This window comes from Myotis myotis, unplaced genomic scaffold (genome assembly GCF_014108235.1).
Source record: "Myotis myotis isolate mMyoMyo1 unplaced genomic scaffold, mMyoMyo1.p scaffold_m19_p_30, whole genome shotgun sequence".
In the NCBI taxonomy this organism is placed as follows: Eukaryota; Metazoa; Chordata; class Mammalia; order Chiroptera; family Vespertilionidae; genus Myotis; species Myotis myotis.
Window position 1 is genome coordinate 2,205,377 of NW_023416336.1, and position 22,917 is coordinate 2,228,293.

The window sequence follows — 22,917 nt, forward strand, 5'->3', positions numbered from 1 at the left end:
GCCCTACTCTGTGTGTGACGGGGTAGAGCCATAACCTCCCCATCGGCCCTGCCCTGAGTGTGAGAGCGGCGGCGCCCCAACCCCCTGATCAGCCCTGCTCTGTGGGTGATAGAGGGCGGCGCCCCAAACCCCCCCCCCCCCACAGGCCCTGCTCTGTGTGTGATGGGGTAGAGCCATAACCTCCCCATCGGCCCTGCCCTGAGTGTGATAGTGGTGGCGCCCCAACCCCCTGATTGGCCTTGCTCTGTGGGTGATAGAAGGCGGCGCCCCATCCCCCTGATCTGCCCTGCTCTGTGTGTGACAGGGGGTGGTGCCCCAACTCCCCTATCAGCCCTACTCTCTGAGTGACAGGGGGGAGCTCCTCAACCCCCTGATGGGCCCTGCTCTGTGCGTGACAGGGGGGAGCTCCCCAACCTCCTGATGAGCCCTGCTCTGTGTGTGACAGTGGGGAGCTCCCCAACCCCCTGATCGACCCTGCTCTGTGCATGACAGGGGGGAGCTCCCCAACCCCCCTGATGGGCCCTGCTCTGTGCGTGACAGGGGGGAGCTCCGCAACCCCCTTGTCAACCCTGCTCTGTGCGTGACAGGGTACAGAGCCCCAAGCCCCCTGATGGGCCCTGTTCTGTGCGTGACAGGGAGCAGTGCCCCAACCCCCCAATCGGCCCTACCCTGAGTGTGACTGAGGGTGGCATCGCAACCTCCAATCAGCCCTGCTCTGTGCATGACAGGGGGCGGCACCCCAACTCCCCAATCGGCCCTGCTCTGAGCCCGACCAGGGGCTGCATCTAGGGATTGGGCCTGCCCTCTGCCACCCGGGAGCAGGCCTAAGCCAGCAGGTCGTTATCTCCCGAGTGGGCCCAGACTGCGAGAGGGCACAGGCCGGGCTGAGGGACCCCCTCTCCCCCCCCACCCCCCCGAGAGCACAAATTTTTGTGCACAGGGCCTCTAGTAATATTATATTAGTTTTAGTTATACAACATAATGATTCCATATTTGTATACTAGTATATTGTGAAATGGTCACCACAATAAGTCTAGTTAACATCCATCACCATGCATGGTTACAATCCTTTTTTTCTTGTGACAAGAACTTTAAGATCTACTCTTAGCAACTTTCAAATATGCAAAACAGCATTATTAGCTATAGTCACCGTGCTGTACCTTTACATTCCCAGGACTTGTGTATTTTATAACTGGAACTCTGTATGGAAGTCACCTTAACGTAGTAGTTCTATCATATGTTATACTATCATTAGTCTTAACCTTAAATTTAAGAAAATACTGTAAAGCAAGGAATTGCATCTGATTTTTTTCATTGTACAATACACACACACGAGTATGTTTTCCCTGGGAAAAATGTTAATTCAAACAAGTATAAAGTAAAAGTCCCGTCAAACTTCTTCCCTTCCAATCCAGCACCGTCCAGTATAACTTTCTGGGATGGAGAACTTCTGTATCTGCTCTTTCTTTTTCTTTTTTCCTTTTTTAAAAAAAATATATTTTTTATTGATTTCAGAGAGGAAGGGAGAGGGAGAGAGAGTTAGAAACATCAGTGATGAGAGAGAATCACTGATCGGCTGCCTCCTGCACACCCCCTACTGGGGATCAAGCCCACAACCCAGACATGTGCCCATGACCGGAATCAAACCTGGAACCCTTCAGTCCGAGGCCAACACTCTATCCACTGAGCAGAACTGGCTAGGGCTGTATCTGCTCTTTCCAGTACAGTAGGCACGTGCCACACGTTGCTATTGAGCACTTGAATCTGTGGCGGAGCAATTGGGGCCGGCACCAGCAGCAGGTGCGAGGGGTGGCTGCTGCCCTGATCGCTCCTTGGGAACAGGAGGAGGTGGAGAAGCCCTCAGGGGTAATCAGGGCTGCAGCCGCCACTCACACCCACTGATGGTGCCGAGTGATCAGGGCTGGCGCTGGCAGCGGGTACGTGAGCCAAGCTGGACCATGGCGCACGGGAGCAAAGAATTATCAGTAACCACCAGAGGCTTGCCCCGATGACAGAAACCGGCACCCCTCCTTGGTCTGGCGCCCCTGCTCACCTACTCCACCATCCCGCCATGGCCAACGCCTGCCATGTTCCGCACATGCCCCCGGTGGTCAGTGCACATCATAGCGACCGATTGTTCAGTTGTTCCTGTTGTTCCATTGTTCAGTCTATATGCCTATTAGCCTTTTATTATATAGGATGTGTGAATAAAAAAGCACTTGTGTTACTATAAGAATTTGTATTTCTATAATTTGATCATTTTCATAAACTGTAAATGTCCTATGGATGGATTTTCGAAAATTCAGTATTTGAGACACCTACACTGTTTCACAGTTTAATATTTCAAAGTCAACTTGTTTTTGTTAAAACTATCACCATTGTTTACACATATGGGGCACTGACTCTGGTGGTATTACATGACACTTACCCTACATTTATATTTGTAAATGTTTTTAAATCTTTTCTGATAAACAGTTAGGTTATCAAACTTATTTCCATATAAACAGCAAGTCACATGCATTGAGGATATGACTTTGAACTTAACTGCCATGGCTCTTTTGTCGCAGGTTGTAGAAATGTACTCTAGTGGAGGAGATCTTCACCTAGAACTTCCAACAGGTCAACAAGGAGGGACCAGAAAACTGTGGGTGAGTGCTAACCCTTTTCTTCTCACATGTGGTCGCACGAAACCAGTGATTTTCTTAAATACACCAGAAAAGACCAGAAAAGACTTAATTCCTATCACCTGAAAAAATATGGGTGACGTTTTCTTAATTGCTATCTTAATATTACATTTATATCAAATATATTTGAAAATTGGATGAGAGAGTGAGAGAAAAGTAATTTTTGGAAAGAGCAGTGAATAAAATTGGTGGGATCTTTAATCCACTGTGGAAAGGAAGAGATTTTATATTGGTAAAGTTGTCTCTGAATCTAATTGCTTATAATTTGCTTACTCTAAGATTTATAAATACAACCCTGTGGGAAGGTTCCATTCGATTTTTGAAGGTAGAGAATTGACCGGTCAGACTTATTAGAGGAGATGACATTTACAGAGGAAAACATAGTCAAGCCTTTTATGATGACTTGGAAATTTTTAAATTCTTAGGTGACTTATGTCCACCTTTAATATTGTTGAATATTTAACAGTAGTTTGTGTCAGTGATAGAAAACCACTTTTCCTTAGAGAATACTACTAAATATTAACCAAATCAATGAATATGTTGTAACTACCTTACTTGTAAAGGTTCCTGCCATAAGAGAGTTTTGGGTTTTAATGTCATCTACCATGCTTTAATCAAAGAGGGAAAAGACGTAAGTAAATGCAGCTTTTGTACCAAGGCCACTCACACTGTCGGTGCCACTCTGAGTAAGTTCTGAAGATCAATGTTTCTTTATGAATTGCACTGTTAAACACCAGTCTCAACCAGGGAAAGGATATGTAGGGCCTTTTTAGGACTTAAACATTTATATGCAAATTTGTCAGTGATCAGCTAACAGCTAAGATATAGAAACATACAGTGGGGCCTTGACTTACGAGTGTCCCGACTAACGAGATTTTCGAGATACGAGCCATCTCTTGGCCAATTTTTTGCTTTGAGTTGCGAGCTAAAACTTGGGTTACGAGCCAGCTTCAGATACCCCACCGCTAGTTGGTGCAGCGAACGCCACAGTGAACGCCACATCAGCCCAGCATCACATGTCTCACTCGTTCACTTCTTAATTTGACATACAAGTAATTTGAGTTACGAGCTCCATCACGGAACGAATTAAACTCGTAAGTCAAGGCCCCACTGTACTATCAGGTAGTAATACATATAGTCCATTTACTAGTGTATCCTTTCTGTAAAATATTTTACCTCGTAGTTATTATTTGAAAAGCCTTTGAGAGAAATAGTGTATAAAAACAATGCTTCAGAAAATTAACTTTGTACGGTATTAACTTTGTATATTTATCTAGATAGAAGAACTAAGAATTTTCTATGAAATACAATTGCTATCTAATAAACATAAGAGGATTCAGGTTTCTAATTAAGAACTATAATGAATGGTAGCAGAAATTACGTAATGTTGTAATACTCCCAGTGAGTACAAGAAAAGATAGAGTGACTCTTAGTCCTACAAAGCTAGAGAGAAAAACATCAGTTGGCCTTGACCTACCCCCAGCTCATTTTCAGTTCCTTGAAAATCCAGAGACCATGCCAACTCCCAGAGATGGGCAAATGGGATGAGTGGATGGTCTCGCTCTCGTGGCCCCAGGAGGGTTCCAGTCACCTCCGCCCTACATTAAAAAGTTGAGAGTAAGGTGACTGAAGAACAATAAAATGTAAAACACAAGGATTTCCTAAAATATGCCAAAAGGTGCAGAGAAATTCTCATCACCCCTTGGAGGCCAGATTGTTCTAAAACCAGGAAAAGAATTACACTTCCCAAAAAAGCCTATTTTTTTCGATGTCTTCTTCCTAGTGCCTGAAAATTGGTGCTGTCTTCCATGACTACAGCCTTCCTGACCACAGTTGGCAAACTGCAGCTCTACTTGGAGGCTTTGTTTTTGTTAGGTCTTAAATGAAAGGAGAGCAGAAAGGAAGCTCTCTTGGTTATCCATGTAAAGGCTCCTTCTATAAAACCTTCCTTCTGATGGTGACATTTCTGTTGGTTAGAGAATTTCAGAACTGAATTATGCACCTAGGCACCACCCATACATTGAAGAACAACTGATTTTGTGGATTAATTCTACCTTTTAATGATTATTTTGAAAGTGGCAATGTATATTTTTGACATTTTAACATCCTCCCAAATTGGAATGTATTTTATAATCAGTGGAATATACTTAATTATCATTGTATTTTTTCTTAGTAGTTATCCTATATAATAAAAGCCTGATATGCTAAGAGTCTGGTCGGCCATTCAACCAATCAAAGCGTAATATGCTAATGATATGCTAAGGCCTCTCAACCGCTTGCTATGACATGCACTGACACCAGGGGGCAAACAGTCGACCAATTGACCAGTCACTATGACCTGCACTGACCTCTAGGGGGCAGACAGTCGATCAGTCACTATAACATGCACTGACCACCAGGGAGCAGATGCTCCGACCGTGTTAACTTGCTGCTGGGGTCCAGCCGATCAGGTCTGAGCGAGACGAGCCAAACACATCCTGGAGCCCTCCTGCAGTCCCTTCCTGGCTGGCCAACCTCCCACATTCCTCCCCAGCCCCGACCCTGATCCCGATCCCGATCCTGCACCAGTGGGGTCCCTTGGCCTGGCCTGCGCCCTCTCGTAATCCAGGACCCCTCAGGGGATCTCAGAAAGCCAGTGTTGGCCCTATTCCGCAGGCCAGGCCAAGGAACCCCACTGGTGCACAAATTCGTGCACTAGGCCTCTAGTATAAAATAATTATGCATCTTTCGGTCGATGTCATCTTATTTAATAATCTGGTGGCTTTGGAACATTACAAAAGGTGTGCTACATTATGGTCTGTTAATTTGTCAGGAAATTCCTCCTTATGAAACCAAGGGAGTGATGAGAGCCAGTTTTTCCTCCAGAGAAGCCGATAACCACACAGCTTTCATAAGAATAAAGACTAATGCTTCAGACAGCACAGAGTTCATCATTCTTCCTGTTGAGGTTGAAGTTACAACAGGTTTGTGGAAAACTGAAGGCACTGCAAGTTTGTTTGTTTGTTTGTTTGTTTGTTTGTTTGTTTTCATTGCATCTGACTCTGGCAAAGTGAAATATAATTGTTTACTTTTCTTCTTTCCAAGCTCCTGGAATTTATTCCTCAACAGAAATGTTAGATTTTGGTACACTGCGAACACAAGGTAAAAAAAGAGACAGTGTCTTTATAGGTTTTAAAAAAGCCTGTTCAGTACTAAATGGTTCTACTTTAACCCCTTTGTAATTCAGCTATGAAAGTTCCTTCTAGTGCAGTGGTTCTCAACCTGTGGGTCGCGACCCCTTTGGCGGTCGAACGACCCTTCCACAGGGGTCGCCTAAGACCATCCTGCATATCAGATATTTACATTACAATTCATAACAGTAGCAACATGACAGTTATTGAAGTAATAACAAAAATAATTTTATGGTTGGGTCACAACATGAGGAACTGTATTTAAAGGGCCAGAAGGTTGAGAACCACTGTTCGAGTGGGTTGTATGATCTTGTACAAATCTACTGGGGGAACTGAGAATCCTTGCAGTTTATACCCATTTCTCTGAGGGACACCCTTGCTTACCAGATGGCAAAGCAAGGCCATGGGATACCTTCAGAAAGGTTTTCTAAATGGAAGTTGAGGCATAAAGTAGCATCCCTGTGTTGGAGTCCAATTCCACACCAACTTCTAGATTTTTGTTTAGATATTGATTATTTAATTGCATTATGCTGACATGATGTTAAAGATGAGTCCAAGATGGTCAGAGAAAGAATTCAGATTCTAAAATTGAAAACAATCAAGTGAAGGATTTTTTAAGGAAAAAGTGAGAGTGTAGTTGGCCATTGAACAATGTGTTTGAACTGCTCAGGTCTGTTTATATGTAGGTTTTTCAATAAATACACAGCTGTCCCTCTGAATCCCAGGTTTAGCACCTGTGATTCAACCAACCAAGCATTGAAAACCGTATTTTCAATTTGTGTTTGGGAATCTGTGGATGTGGAGGGCAGACTGCATTGTTCTGTACCTTTTTATATAAGGAGCTTGAGCGTCTGCATATTTTGGTATCTGCTGGGTGTCTTGGAACCAATCCCCCTCAGATACGGAGAGGATGTAGTTAAGTTTTAAGAGGGTCAAAAGTGATATGTGGATTTTCAACTACGTGGGGATCTGTACCCCTAACCTCTGTGTTGTACTTGTAATTTGGGATGTCTGCGGGCCATATGTGATTAAAAATTGCTTGTTTGAGATTGAAGATCCATTTTTTAATATTAGATTCAGGTTTAATATGATGATTTCACATTGCACATTTTTAATTTGCTTCATTGTGCTTTGCTAGAAAATTACAAGCTTTAATGTCAGCTTCACTAAAAAAAATGTTTTGGTTTGGTTTGTTGAGGTGGGGGAGTTCTTGTAACACTCACTGTGTTTATGAGTAAGGTGATTCTACCTAATTTTTTTTTTTATTAATGTGATGGCCATTTTATTTCACATTCTAGAATAGATTCAATTTGATATCTAATAAGATTCTAACTTGCTATAAAACACACCGTTTTAAGAAATATTTCTTTTCCTCAATTTTAACAGATCTACCAAAAGTTTTAAATCTTCATTTATTAAATTCAGGAACAAAAGATGTACCAATAACAGTAAGTTTTTACTTATCTTTTTTCTAATTTATATATTCTTTGTGTTTAAACTTATGGCAAAGTTAAAAATAATTAAATTCTTCCTCTAAAAGAACTTTGTTCTGTGGTGACCTGGTGACTAAGTATGATGTAGAAACCTATTCTGCCTTAACCACCAAATTTTAAGAATGAGAAGGGAAAGTAGGCGATCTTCTCCAAGTAAAGTTTGAACCGAAGCTTATGAGGTTGACAGAATCATATAAAAGACATGTGGATTCTGGTAAATCCTATATGGCATGTGCAAAGAAGACAGGTTATACGGATTCCATCAGGTTTGGTTGTTAGCCTTAATGTATAGAAAGGTAAAAAGAGAGAAAAAAAATTCAGATGTGGTGGCAAGAGAAATCATGAAGCAAAGAATTATGGTAGATAACAGTAGAATGCTGTTAACATTTGTCACAAGTGTTCCTTGTAGCTGGCAGCTCTAGTAATTACCCTAGGTAGCATACTATAAACTAGGCCCCCACTTCCCCTCACACATATACACAGAACAGATGACTTTTATGCCTTATAGTGGAATTGGCATGCCATTAAATGGTTTTAGGTATGAAAAAAAAGGACAGGGATATTCATATTTTGTGGTAGGCATAACCTCGCCTCTTAGTAAGGTTTCCAAGCATGTCCGCGAGTTTGACATGCTTGGTTTAGAGATTTGATGGGAAAGTGCCTTTACATAGCCCAGTCTGGTCCAGGTTTTTACATACAGTGAATGGACCACAGCAAATGTCTTTTTCAATAAACATATCCTAGAAATGAAATGAGCAGTTAAGCCTAAGAATGTGAATGAAAAAAAGTTAGTGTTCAGTACATTTATGATGCAATTAAATAGGCCCATGTACCTCCTTTTCTCTTTTATTTGCTCCATGCGAGGTTCTTCACAGGGATTACCTTATTTAATGCAACAATTCTATAAGGCGCATGGCTTTTCCAAATAGTGAAAATGAGTCAGGGTTGTTTTTTTTAATTCTCATCTAAGGATTTTTATTTTATTTTTTAGAGAGAGGGAAAGAGAGAGACAGAGAAATATCAGTGTGAGAGAAACATCAGTTGTACCTCCTGTACATGCCCCAACCAGGGATCAAACCTGCAGCCTTTTGGTATTTGGGATGACACACCAACCAACTGAGACACCTGTCCAAGGCGGAGTTAAAGCTTATTATTATTAATATACTAGAAGCCCGGAGCACGAATTGGTGCACCAGTGGGGTCCCTCAGCCTGACCTGCAGGATCGGGTTGAAACTGGCTCTCTGACATCCCCCAAGGGGTCCCGGATTGCAAGAGGGTGCAGGCCAGGCCGAGGGACCCCATCGGGGCGGGGAGGGACATGGGAGGTTGGCCAGGTGGGGAGGGGACTGCAGGAGGGCTCCAGGGCATGTCGGCCCATCTTGCTCAGTCCCGATCAGTCAGACCCCAGCAGCAAGCTAACCTACCTGTCAGAGCGTCTGCCCCCTGGTGGTCAGTGCATATCATGGCGACTGGTTGACTCTGCCCCCTAGTGGTCAGTGCACATCATAGCAAGCGGTTGAGCGGCTTTAGCATATCATTAGCATATTATGCTTTGGTTGGTTGAATGGACAACCAGACGCTTAGCATATTAGACTATTATTATTATTATTATTATTATTATTATTATTATTATTGAAACAAAGTATAGGAAAGCAAGCAAGAATTTATTGGCCACAGCAAAAACATACATAGGAAGGACATAGAAGAAGCAACAGAGGAGCCTAGGCTGGGCTGCCTTGGCTCATCTGGGAAGTCAGAGAAGAAGGGGCCTTGGAGACAAGTTCAGGAGGTTAGCCCGGGAAAAGCTGCCACTGCCCACTGCTCCCATGGTTGCAAGTCTCATGTCCCTAAGAGGGTAGGGGGTAGTGCCTCTGGGGGAAGGAGAGGGAGATGGGAATGGCACAGGTGTGCTCCCTGGAGGGAGAGTGCCAAGTGAGAGCATTTTTTTTAAGTGACTTATTCAACTAAAAACTCAGAAATTACATGAAAGTATATAAGGCATATAATGACATTTAAGTCTGTATGAATATATCATTTTAATTTCAAATTGGTATTCTATTAAAAACCTATTGATCTGCCCTAGCTAGTTTGGTTCAGTGGATAAAGTGTCGGTCTGCAGACCAAAGGGTCCCAAGTTCGATTCCGGTCAAGGGCATGTACCTTGGTTGCAGGCTCCTCCCTGACCCAGGCCCTGGTCAAGGTGTGTACAAGAGGAACCAATCAATGTGTTTCTCTCACATCAATAGTTCTCTCTGCCTTTCCTTCTCTCTTTCACTCTCTCTAAAAAATCAACGGAAAAATATCCTTGGGTGAGGAGTAAAAAAATAATAATGAAAAAAAGAAATAAATATAAACCGATTGATTGATTATATATATATATATATATATATATATATATATATATATATATCTGTATATCTCGTCTGTATCTGCCTTTGTATGTATTTTTTCTAATATCCAAAGTCTACAACCAGCCAAGTGTTTGGGTAGATTTGTGTTATTTCCTCATTATTTCTTCATCAATAAATATTTTATGAACATCAATTATATGCCACCTCCTGTGCTGAGTACTGAGAATACAACAGTGAATCAGACCACCAAAGTTATACAACATCATTGTAGATCAAGCCCAGTTCTAAGAAAGAAAGAAGCAGAATGGCATGTGAGGGTAGGGGATGGTTCAGATAGGGTTGTCACTTGAGCTGACATTTGTGGTCATAACTGAGGATTAAGAAGTAGGCACCCATAAGAAAAATCGGTAGACAAGTGTTCCCAGCACAGATAGTGGCAAGTACAAGGGCATGAGGCAGGAACACCTTTAGATGTCATGGGAGGTGCAAAGGTTGAATGTAAAAGGTGAGGGCAGGAGAGTCACAGGGCTGCTGGGGCTCTGTGGTGTGTTAAGATTTTAAAGTGCAGTGAGAAATTACAGAATTTTAAGCATTTATGTGTTGTAAAAGGTCACAGTAGCTACTCTGTAGAGAATGAACTCCAGAATATTAGAAATCTTTTGCAGTGGTCCACTTGAGATGGTGGTAGCTTAAGACTTCTTACCTTACCAGCCAGAAGATGATCCAGTGAGTTTTATGAGAGCTTCCTAAGGCTTTTCCTGTATTTTTCTGCGTAATAAGCCGGACTTCAAAATTGATGCATTTTAGGAGGGCCTCTGCCCTCCTCCATTTCACAAATATGTAGCTTTCAGGATAGTCTAGGCAGGGTTGTGTGTGTTTTTTAATTTCCCTTCAGGGAATTCAGTCTCTGAATTATCTTTATAGATAGAGGACTGTTGAAGCAAGCAACTCCAAATACAGGTCCCCCACCTGTTAGTGGGCAAGATGTACGGGTCACACCTTCCTGACATTGATCGTCTATACTGCAACTTTGGGAATATTTAGAAAACATTCATGGAACATTAATGTTATAAAATCTGGAGTAAGTTTGCTTGAGATGTTCTAAGAGGAACACTTGCCTGAAGTTTCCATGCTAATTTAATTGATGAGTAAGAGTCACAGGTGTACTCATTCGTTTTACCAATATCAACTTGATAGGAGCCTTAGCAAAGTTGTGTTACTGTTTTATACAGTTACTAGATACTGCAAGGTTATTTTCCTTGCTTGCTCAAATGTTGTAAATTTCGGAAAGTTCTGGGACCTTAAGTCTCACTTGAGAGTTGGATACGAGCGCTGTGAGAAAAGACTGGAACTCTATTTAGAACCTGGGGGAGCCTGCCTTTCCTCGGAATCTTGCCACATTTTTTTCCACTTCTTGGTTGTCTTTAAATAAGCAGCAGCTATTAACTGATACTGTAACTGATGTTAGTGTAAATATGCTTATTACAAGTTAGTAATAACATATTTTTTATTTAAAGCCACCAGTATAAGCCAACTATTTCAGGGTTTGGTTTTGTTTTGTTTTTGTTTCCTTGGAAAATGGGTTTTAACTGATTTAGGGGTTTTTTGAATGGCAACAATTCAGACTACTTATATAAAACACATCAACTGAATATTTGTTAACTATTAGTGCAACATATTTTAAAGTAATAATATTGAGTATAAAATTTTTCTCTGGTAAGGAAAACCTTAGCAGTGGTGTTTCATATGAGAAGAACGGTTTTTTTCACCAGCTATCCTAAGCTCCTAGCATGTACAGTGACTGTGTTGTAATAAACATCATCGTGTAGCTGTTTCCCACGTGGTGCTCTGCAGGCTGACGGCACTCAGAAGTGTTGTGGCTGTTTGTGCTCCGTGTAGTCTAGAAGCTTGCCTGGCACAGTCACGGTCCCCTTGCTGCTCTGTCCTAGTCAGTCAAGCAGGTGAGAGAGTTTGGAGCCATATTTGTAAAAGTCCTCCTCAAAGCAGGATGAAACTGGCTAATTTGAAAACACAGCAAAATTAATAGAATAAAAAATATTGTAGCTAGATGGACTCTTGGAAGATATCTAATCCAAACCCCTAGGGTTTTACAGATGGAAAAAATCAGGCCCACAGTGGATGGGCAGCTTACTCAGTCCCACACTGGTCACTGTGGGATTGTCACATGTGCTCCTGTACTGCTTCCCTTTCCTTCAGAAGAAATACTAACATAGTAGTACAGTGTAATGGAACCAAATGAAACGTTACCCAGTTTTTGTTCATCTTACAGTTCAAACTGCTTTGAGCCTGCACACACACGCACACACACACACACACACCCTTCAAGGAATGAGGAGACTTGTACTTTAAGTGGTTGCTAATTACAGTAAGCTTATTGATAATACATATATTAATACTAGAGGCCCAATGCATGAATTCATGCACAGGTGAGGTCCAGCAGGCCCAGCCCCAATCAGGGCAGATCAGGGCTGGGCCTGTGGAGAGGAGGAGATGGCAGGAGGTTGGCTGGCCGCCCACACCAATCAGGGGCTGATTAGGGCCAGGCCGGCTGGGGGAAGGGGCCCGAGGGCGATTGACTGGTGCGCCCCCCCACCCCCCAAATGGGGTGGGGGGTGCCAATCGGGGTCCAGCAGCCTAGGGGAGGGGCCATGGGTGGTTGGCCAGTGGCCCTGCCCCTGATTGGGGTGGGGATGGAGGCTGGGCAGGGGGAGGGGCTGCAGGAGGTTGGCTGGCTAGTCCCACCCCCTATTGGGGTTGGTGATCAGGGGCGGGGCTGGCCGGGGAGAGGGACTGTGGGCCAATCAGGGTGGTGGGGGCCCATGGGGAGTGTGGCCCGCTGGGGGTAGGAACTGCAGGAGGTTGGCCAGCCAGCCCCGCCCCCTATTGGGGTCGGGGGTGTGTGATCAGGGGCGGGCCTATCGTGGTGAGGCAGGCTGATTAGGGGCGGGGGGAAGGGAGGGGCATTTGGCCAGTCGGCCCCACTCTAGATCAGGATGGGAGAGTCCGATCAGTGGCGGGCCAGCAGGGGGGGCGGGCGGTAAGGTTGGCCTGCCGGTCCCACACCCTGATCAGCCTGGTTCGCTGGCCACAGTGGGCGTCATAGCAACCGGTAGTTACGGTCGTTAGCTGTGAAGATTTCAGGCACAGAAACTACAGAGCTACTTAGGGCCATGATTCCAGGCCCAGTCAAGACCTACTGATGACTGAGTTACCAGCAGAGGGCCAGAGATGCTCTGCCTGTAGGTAGTGGAAAGCAGTGTGTAGTGATTATGTTAGTGCATGTTTGGGCATGGGGTGTCAGGTGAAGAAGGGCCCTGGACCAAGTCGGGACCCTCGTTTCCAATTCTGCCTCTTGATGCCTAGCTACTGAAACATCACTCAGTACTGCACAGTTCTCTTCACCTCTAAACAGGGAAAGAAGGTGGAATCTCTAAAGTTCCTTCCAATGAAAAGTGCTTCGTGTCAGTGAGAATCATCAGTTAAAAAGCTACTTTTTATTAAGTTTAAAGAATTCTGGCCTCTTCCGATTACACATTCCTGCGATCACGTCACTGCTCAGTGCCACAGCTGGGAATGAAACCCTGCCCCTGGCCAGCAGCACCTCGCTTGCACAGCACACCCCAGAGCACAGAAAACAGCGTTAGGAGTGGCTCTGCAACGCCGTCCTGCCAAAGGGGCAGCAGCCCCCAAATTCATGTTCATTGTTCATCTTCATATAGCCAGGATGACAAATTTTAGCACTATGGATTCTTTCAGAGCGACTCTGTCATAAATCTTCGTGTCTCCCTCTCTTATTTATGACTTAGGTATTCACTTGAAAAAGTAAATACCTTTTTTTCTGTTTTATGTACTCAACACCCCATATACTAGTTTGTCTTTAGATTTTTATCTATCATACATTTTTCTTTTGATCATTTTATTTCATAAAGATATTCTACTGAAATTAATTTGACATTTTATTAGTTTGGCTTACTCCATTTTAAAGGGACCACATAGTTAAAGTTTTAAAATTTTGATTCTGCCTTACTTTTCCAGTATACTTCCCAGTGTAATGTAACTGAACAGTTAGACTAAAGCATTACTATCTGTATTTTTCTCTTTGCAGAGTGTTCGACCCACACCCCAAAATGACGCTATAACGGTACACTTTAAACCAATTACCTTAAAAGCTTCAGAAAGTAAATATACCAAAGTTGCAAGTATTAGTTTTGATGGTAAGTATTAAACTTTTTCTAACACAGTGGTCTTATTTTGATAAACAAAAGGCCTCTGTATCAACATCTTAATTTAGAGAACATCAAGAACTCTTATGAAAGGCAAGATAACTTTACAAGCCTAAATTAGTATTGGCAAATACAGTAGAATTAAATTAAATTGAATTAAATTAAAACTTGGCTCTCCTCTTTATATCCCAGTTATGCTTTGTTTTAATTATGAAGTCATTAATTTTTATAGTTAGGTGATAATGTATTTGAATTTTGGAAACATGTTTGAATTTGAGAGCAAAAATATTCTCTAATGTTTTTATATATTGGCTTTTATAAGCACAGCATACAGTGCTGCCCAAGCTAAAATAATAACTTTTGTGATAGAATTATTATGCTGTATATTTTGATACTTGAAATGTTAACTCAACCTCGACTACCATATTTGAGTAGTATGTTTTTATTCATTTTTTCCCACTTTACTAGAATATTTTTCAAATAGTGACATAATAGCTGCTTAACTATATGTAATTAGATTTAATGAGAACTGAAACTTGCAGTGAGGCTTGTGTCTACGGGGCCCATGAAAGTGAGCATCCCTGAAGCTTAAACTTTGGCTGTATGATAAAGCCATGTTTGCTCGCAGTCCACATTTTACAGCTAAGCTCCTCATCAGAAGAGTGTTTGATCACTGAGTAGCCTTCTGCATGTCGCAGAACGCTGGAACACTGCACAGTGTGAGAGCACCATGCTTGCTGCTTGCACGTGGAGGATTCTCAGGAGTGTTTGGACCAACTGCACTGGCTGGGTGCCACCTTCAGTCTCCTCATCCCATGAGCTCAGAGAAAACTCCAGAGGAGCTCAAGATGAAATATGTTGCAGACTATCATAATCCAGCTGTCAAGTAGGATTATAGAAGGTTTTGATGCCACAATTATTTCCAAGCCTGTGATAAACTATCTCTGTGTTGCTAAGATACCACAATCACGACCACCAGTATCAGTTTTAGCAGGTACATTCTCTTTTCTTTCCAAGAAAGAGAGCAGCCAATAGTAATTCCTGACCCCTGAGAGCACTGAGAACCCACCCTCCTACTAAGTCCTAGGAATGAGGTCTGCATCAGGGCAGTGCTGTTCCTGCCTCCCATGTCCTCAAGCTCCTGGACTGGCAACCCAGTAAATGTTTCCATTCTTGAGATGAATGAATGTCAGCGATGTTGGTTCTTCTGAGATCATGGGCTCTAAAATAAGTGCTGCTTAAAGAAATTGTGTAAAATTAAATACAGAGGCAAAGGGGGAAAGCATTGTTTAAAGCAAGTGCTATATTTCTTTATATGTCGACTTAAGAGAGAGGAAGGGAGAGAGAGAGAGAGAAACATCAGTGGTGAGAGAGAATCATTGATCGGCTGCCTCTTGCATGCCCCCAACTGGGGATCCAGCCTGCAACCCAAGCATGTGCCCTGACCAGGAATCGAATTGTGACCTCCTCATTCATAGGCCCACACTCAACCACTGAACCACACTGCAGGCACAAGTGCTATATTTATTAAAGTCTATTTCTGTCTGATATAAATATTGCTACCCCAGCTTTTTTTATTTGTTTCCATTTGTATGAAATATCTTTTTCCATCCCTTTACTTTCGGTCTCTGTGTGTCTTTTATTCTAAAGTTGGTTTCTCTCTTTTTTTCTAAGGTTGGTTTCTTGTTATCTATTCAGCTACTCTAAGTATTTTTTTTTCTTAATTTGGAGAGGTTTTATTTTTTTAATGCTTTCCACATTGAACCTCAGTGAATTAAAGCAAAATGTTATGAATAAAAAGTCCAGAAGTCTAGTTCAGAAAGCAAGATGAGTCAATATTTGCAAAATGTTTATAGATCCTTGCAAATATCTATTCCAATTATACGTCAAATCATATTAGAGTCGGCACCAGGACTGTAGAATGTGCTCTTTGTAATGGAGTTTTATTTCACTTTTTAAATTTATTGTTGAAAGTATTACGGATGTCCCCTCCTCAAGCCTCCCCGCACTATTGTCTGTCCATGGGCTATGCACATAAGTTCATTGGTTAATCTCTTCCTGTCCCTACCTTCCCTCTGAAATTCGTCAGTCTATTGCATGCCTCAATGTCTCTGGATCTTTTATGTTCATCAGTTTATTTTGTTCATTAGATTCCACATGTAAGTAAGATCATGTGATGCTTGTCTTTCTCTGACTGGCTTATTTCGCTTAAATAATAATCTCCAGGCCCCTCTCCCTATGTTTTTTGATCGGTGCATTTCATCATATGTCTGTTATCCTATATAATAATCCTATAGAATAAAAAGGTAATAGGCAAATAGACCGGATGGCGGAACAATTGGTCGCTATGATGTGCACTGACCACCAAGGGGCAGATACTCAACACAGGAGCTGCCCCCTGGTGGTCAGTGCACTACCACAGGGGGAACACCGCTCAGCCAGAAGCCGGGCTGGCAAGCGCGGCAGTGGCGGGAGCCTCTCCTGCCTCCACAGCAGTGCTAAGGATGTCCAACTGTGGCTTAGTTATCAGTGGGACATCCCCCAAGGGCTCCTGGACTGCAAAAGGGTGAAGGCTGGGCTGAGGGACCCCACCCCCACCCCCAGTGCAGGAATGTCCTGCACCAGGCCTCTTGTGTGTTTAGAAAAGTGTCTATTCAAGTCGTCTGCCTATTTTTTAATTGGGTTGTTTGTTTTTTGGTGTTGAGTTATTATCAGTTCTTTATAAAATGTATCACTGGTGAATATCTTTTCCCATTTAGTAGGTTGTCTTTTGGTTTTGTTGATGATTTCCTTTGCTGTGCAAAAACGTTTTAGTTTGATGTAGTCCATTTGTTTATTTTTTTCTTTTGTTTCCCTTACCCAAATAGATATATCAGAAGAAATATTGCTGAAATGACAGAGATTTTACTTGCCTATGTTTTATGGTTTCAGATATTCACATTTAAATCTTTAATCCATTTTGAGTTTATTCTTGTATATGGTGTAAGAAGTTGATCTAGTTTCATTTTTTTGCATTTATCTTTCCAGTTTTGTCTACACCATTTATTGAAGAGACTGTCTTTACCCCATTGTTTATTCTTGCCTCCTTTGTTGTTGATTAATTGACCATACGGGCCTTGGTTTATTTCTGCACTCGCTATTCTGTTCCATTGATCCATGTGTCTGTTTTTATGCCAGTATCATCCTGTAGCCTTGTAGTATAGTTTGATAATCAGGTAGTATGATACCTCCAACCTTGCTCTTCTTTCTCAAGGTTGCTGTGATTATTCAGGGTTTTCAGTGGTTCCATATAAATTCTTGGATTATTTGCTTTAGATCTGTGAAATATGCCATTGGTATTTGAATAGGAATTGTGTGGAATCTATAGATTACTTTGGATAATATGGAAAATTTTTTTAATATATTTTATTGATTTTTTACAGAGAGGAAGGGAGAGGGACAGAGAGTTAGAAACATCGATGAGAGAGAAACATCGATCAGCTGCCTCCTGCATACCCCCCACTGGGGATGTGCCCGCAACCAAGGTACATGCCCTTGACCGGAATTGAACCTGGGACCTTTCAGTCCGCAGGCCGACGCTCTATCCACTGAGCCAAACCGTTTAGGGCATAATATGGAAATTTTAATGATGTTAATTCTTCCTATCCATGAGCACAGGTATATACTTCTATTTATTTGTATCTTCTTCAGTTTCTTTCTTCACGGTCTTTAAATTTTCTGAGTACAGGTGTTTTGCCTCATTGGTTAAGTTTATTTTTAGGCATTTTAGGTTTTTTTGTAATTGTAGCAGGGATTGTTTTTTCAGTTTCCCTTTCGGATACTGTTATTTTTTGTGTATAAAATGCAACTGATTTCTGGATATTTATTTTGTATCCTACTACTTTACTGAATTCATTTATCAGTTCTGGCAGTTTTTTGCTGGAATTGTTGTGGTTCTCTATATACAGTATCATGTCATCTGCAAATAATGATAGTTTTACTTCTTCCTTTCTAATTTGAATGCCTTTTATTTCTTCTTGTCCAACTGCTATGACTAGTACTTCCAATACTATGTTGAATAAGAGTGGTGAAAATAGACATCTATGTCTCGTTCCTGATCTCAAGGGAAACACTTTTAGTTTTTCCCCATTAAGTATAATTTTAGCTGTGGGTTTGTCATATATGGCCTTTTTTATGTTGAGGTATGTTCCCTTAATTTCCACTTTGCTGAGAGTTTTTATCATAAATGGGTGCTGGATTTTGTCAGACTGTTTTGTCTGCATCTATTGATGTGATCACATGATTTTTATTCTTCATTTTATTTATATGTGTATCATGTTAATTGATTTGTGGATATTATACCAACCTTGTATCCCAAGAATAAATCCCACTTGATCATGGTGTATGATCTTTTTATTGTATCACTGAATTCAGTTAGCTAATATTTTGTTGAGGATTTTAGCATCCATGTTCATCAGAAATATTGACCTATAATTTTCTTTATTTGTAGTGTCTTTTTCTAGTTTTGGGATTAGGACAATGCTGGCCTTGTAAAATGAGCTTAGGAATCTTCCTTCATCTTGAATTTTTTGTGCTACTTTGAGGAGGATAGGTGTTAGTTCTTCTTTGAATATTAGGTAAAATTCACCTGTGAAGGCATTCAATCCAGGACTTTAGTTTGTTGGGAGTTCTTTTTTATTATTATTATTACTGCTTCTGTTTAGTTGTAATCAGTCTGTTCAGATCTTTTATTTCTTCTTGATTCAGTTTTGAAAGATTGTGTGTTTCTAGGGATTTATCCATTTCTTCTAGATTGTCCAATTTGTTGGCATCCTATATAATAAAGAGGTAATATGCAAATTGACCATCACACCCTCACACAAGATGGCCGCCCCCATATGGACACAAGATGGCCAGCAGGGGAGGGCAGTTGTGGGTGATCAGGCCTGCAGGGGAGGGCAGTTGGGGGGGGACCAGGCCTGCAGGAGAGGGAGGGCAGTTGAGGGGGACCAGGCCAGCAGGGGAGGGCAGTTAGGGGCGACCAGGCCAGCAAGGGAGGGCAATTGGGGGTGACAGGGCCAGCAGGGAGGGCAGTTGGGGGCAACCGGGCTGGCAGGGGAGGGCAGTTGGGAGCAATCGGACCAGCAGGGGAACAGTTAGGCATTGATCAGGCTGGCAGGGGAGTAGTTAGGGGGTGATGAGGCTGGCAGGCAGAAGCAGTTAGGGGCAGGCAGGCAGGCAGGCAGGCAGTCGAGCTGTTAGGAGCCAGCAGTCCCAGATTGTGAGAGGGATGTCCGACTGCCGGTTTAAACCAGCAGTCAGACATCCCTTGAGGGGTCCCAGATTGGAGAGGGTGCAGGCTGGGCTGAGGGGCATCCCCCCCCCCCCCCCCCAGTGCACGAATTTCATGCACCAGGCCCCTAGTATACTTATAGTATTTTCTTATAATCCTTTGCATTTTTGTGGTGTCAGTTGTTACTTCTCCTCTTTTATTTCTGATTTTATTTATTTGAGTCCTCTCTCTTTGTTTCTTGTCAGTCTTGTTTTTCTTTTCAAAGAAGAAGATCTTGGTTTTATTGATCTTTTGTATTTCTTTAGACTCCATTTCATTTATTTCTGCTCTGATCTTTATTATTTCCTTCCTTCTACTTGGGGCTTTTTTTGTTGTTCTTTTTCTAGTTCCTTTAGGTATAAGGTTAGATTGTTTGAGACTTTTCTTGTTTCTTGAGGTAGGCCGATAATGTTATGAATTTCCCTCTTAGGACTGTTTGCACTGTGCCCCATAGATTTTCTGTTCTTGTGTTTTTATTTTCATTTTTCTCAAGGTATCTTTTGATTTCTTCCTTGATCTCATTGTTTACCCATTCATTGTTTAGTAACATGTTATTTAGCCTCCAGGTGTTTGTGTGTTTTCAGTTTTTTTTCTTGAGATAAATTTCTAGTTTCATACTGTTGTGGTTGGAGAAGATGCTTGATATGCTTTCAATCTTTTTGAATTTAAGACTTACTTTGTGTCCTAACATGTGGTCTATCCTAGAAAATATTCCATGTGTACTTGTAAAGAATGTATATTCTCCTTTTGGTTGAAATGCTCTGAAGATATCAATTAAATCCATCTGATCTAGTGTGTCATTTAAGGCTGCTATTTCATTGTTGATTTTCTGTCTGAAAGATCTATCCCTTGATGTCAGCGGGATGTTAAAATCCCCTACTATGACTGTTACTGTCAATCTCTCCCTTTACATCCATCAGTATTTGCTTTATATATTTAGGTGCTCCTGTGTTGGGTGCATAAATGAAGGTTATAGTCTGTTACTGGATTGATCCCTTTATCATTATGTAATGTCCTTATTTGTCTCTTATAGCCTTTGTTTAAAATCTATTTTGTCTGATATAAGTGTTACTATGCAAATGCTATATTAAAAGTGGTTTTTATTATCATGGACAATCCCTCCAACATTCTACCTGCCACCCCAGATCCCAACACAAAATACCACTGGGATTGCTGTGAAAATCAGCAGGAAATATGTGTTTTATTTAACTTTTAATATTTTCAGAAGACACCATATATATCAACTCTATGGTGTTGACTTACCAAGCAAGCATCTTTCTCATCAAGTCACTATTCTTTAGGATTTTTAACTGAATTTTCTTGAGGTTTTTAAAAACTTTATTTGCTAAAATATAACTTGATAAGATATCATGAAATGCCTTAATTATGGCCCTTATGATCAACTTAAGATCAGAATAAATAGTGAAAAATTAAAAGTACCCAGGAGTGGCTAAAATAGCAAGCAGAAAGAAATGAGGCTTAATAGGGATTTTAAAAATCTAAGTCATCATCTGTGCATAGCCAGCCACACAGTGTATATCATACCTTTATATATTTTTTATTATTATTATTTTTATTTTATTTCATTTATTTTTTTGCCGAAGTTGGATAGCACCCATTGCAGAGCCCACCTGTAAATCCTTCTAAGTGGAAGCGCTCCTGGAGTACTTCAGAGGGGATAAAGATAGGCGGCTTTATTTGCTGTGAAAGGAACATCCTATAGTTACTCAGGTTGGATCCAGCCGAATCTACTTCTATAATTCCAGCGAGAATTATGTAGAACAGAATTTAGAGATGGGCATTTATAGCAAGACTCTGGCCACGCAAGTAATGTTTCTTTCTCAGTGTGGCTATAAACCAGTGGCTCTCAGTCGGGCAGTTTTGCTCCCAGGGACATTTGGCAGTACTACAGGCATTCTTGATTGTCACAGCTGGGGGTGCTACTGATTTAGCAAATGGAGGCTCAGTTTGCTGCTGACCTTCCTACAGTGCACAGGACAGCCACCCCACCCTACAACAAAGGGTTACTGTGGCATAAAATGTCAATGGTGCCAAGGCTGAGAAAGCCTGCTATAAATATAAGCAACGCTGGGGGCAGGAGTGGCCAATAGAGGTCAATGGGGGGAAGAGGAGACATATGTAATACTTTCAACAGTAAAGAATTTAAATTTTCAAAAATAAAGAAAGAAAGAAATATAAGCAAAACCAAAGCTTATGGCTGTAGAGCAGTAGCTCAATCCTCCCGAATTGTGTTTATTTGCTAATTCCTTATTTGTCCCATTACAGGAAAATTAAAACATTATTTTTTATGAAAAATGTGATAATTTGATTTAAAATACTGTAAAACTATTCAACTTGAAAGCTCAGTTTTCCTTTTAATATTTTTTCAGTCCACATAGTCACTCTCACACTTCTGTGTATAAACTCTTTAGAGGTAGCAAAAGGTAACAGATTTTCTTGTGTGTGTGTTTCCTTTCAGCATCAAAGGCAAAAAAACCATCTCAGTTTTCTGGGAAAATCACTGTTAAAGCAAAGGAAAAAAGTTATTCTAAACTTGAAATACCATATCAAGCAGAAGTATTAGATGGGTGAGTTTCTCTTTAAATAAGCTTTGTAAGTTTTTACTAGTCAGTAAATTCTCTTTTCCTGTTAATTGACTTTAGCAAAAACATAGTAGCTAAATTCTCATAAACTCATGGAATTATTGTTGAAAAGAACAACTTGAACTATAAAGGAGAAAAGTCTACTACATATTGTTTATATTTTACTTAAAAGATAAAAGTAAATGGGTTGATGTGATTTGGGCTTAAATAAAGTCTTGATGACTCAGTAATGCAATAGAAAAAGGAATCTATGAGTTTTAAATAATGTTTAACTCAGTTGAACTGTTTCCTTTCTGTAAATTCCTTTTGTAACATGGAAATAGTCATGGCTTGTTACTAAAGTATGTTGTCACTTGAAACAAAATCATATATATACTCCTTTAAATAAACTCATATGCACTGTGCTAGAATTACAACTTTTTGTAAATGGGTGATAATATATATAATTCATTTACTAATTATACTGTAACCCAGCAATTTTCAACCTTTTTCATCTCATGGCACACACAAACTAGTTACTAAAATTCTGGGCACACCAAAAAATTTGTTTTTGCAGATGTGAAAAAAAAATAGGTATAATTTTGATTCATTCACACTGTTGTTGTGTAGCTATTGTTGTATTGGCTATTGTCTTTTTTTTTTTACAATCTAAGGCAGCGGTTCTCAACCTGTGGGTCGCGACCCCTTTGGGGGTCGAACGACCCTTTCACAGGTGTCGCCTAAGACCATCGGAAAATACATATATAATTACGTATTGTTTTTGTGATTAATCACTATGCTTTAATTATGTTCCATTTGTAACAATGAAATTGGGGGTCACCACAACATGAGGAACTGTATTAATGGGTCGCGGCATTAGGAAGGCTGAGAATCACTGAAAGGGAAAAGGCGTCAGTGCCTCTGACCTCTAAATAATCAGGTGTTGCATGTTTTAACAATTCTCGTGGCACACCTGTTGAAAATCGCTGCTGTAACCAGTAAGTTAATATCCAACTTGGTGGGGACAAAGATGGTTATAATTTAATGATAAACATTTTTTATTAGCTTACAACTCTTTCTG

At 41.2% G+C, this 22,917-nt stretch overlaps 1 protein-coding gene across 7 annotated transcripts in view; it reads left to right on the top strand.

Moving 5' to 3' along the window:
• TMEM131 (transmembrane protein 131) overlaps positions 1-22,917 on the top strand; it is a 203,408-nt gene that overhangs the window by 120,743 nt on the left and 59,748 nt on the right. For all 7 annotated transcript variants that reach the window (XM_036302291.1, XM_036302285.1, XM_036302288.1 and 4 more), the window contains 6 exons: positions 2,568-2,648; positions 5,497-5,647; positions 5,769-5,825; positions 7,241-7,302; positions 13,826-13,934; positions 21,734-21,842. In XM_036302291.1, the coding sequence (XP_036158184.1) occupies positions 2,568-2,648; positions 5,497-5,647; positions 5,769-5,825; positions 7,241-7,302; positions 13,826-13,934; positions 21,734-21,842 (569 nt within the window). The remainder of the gene's footprint in view (positions 1-2,567; positions 2,649-5,496; positions 5,648-5,768; positions 5,826-7,240; positions 7,303-13,825; positions 13,935-21,733; positions 21,843-22,917) is intronic.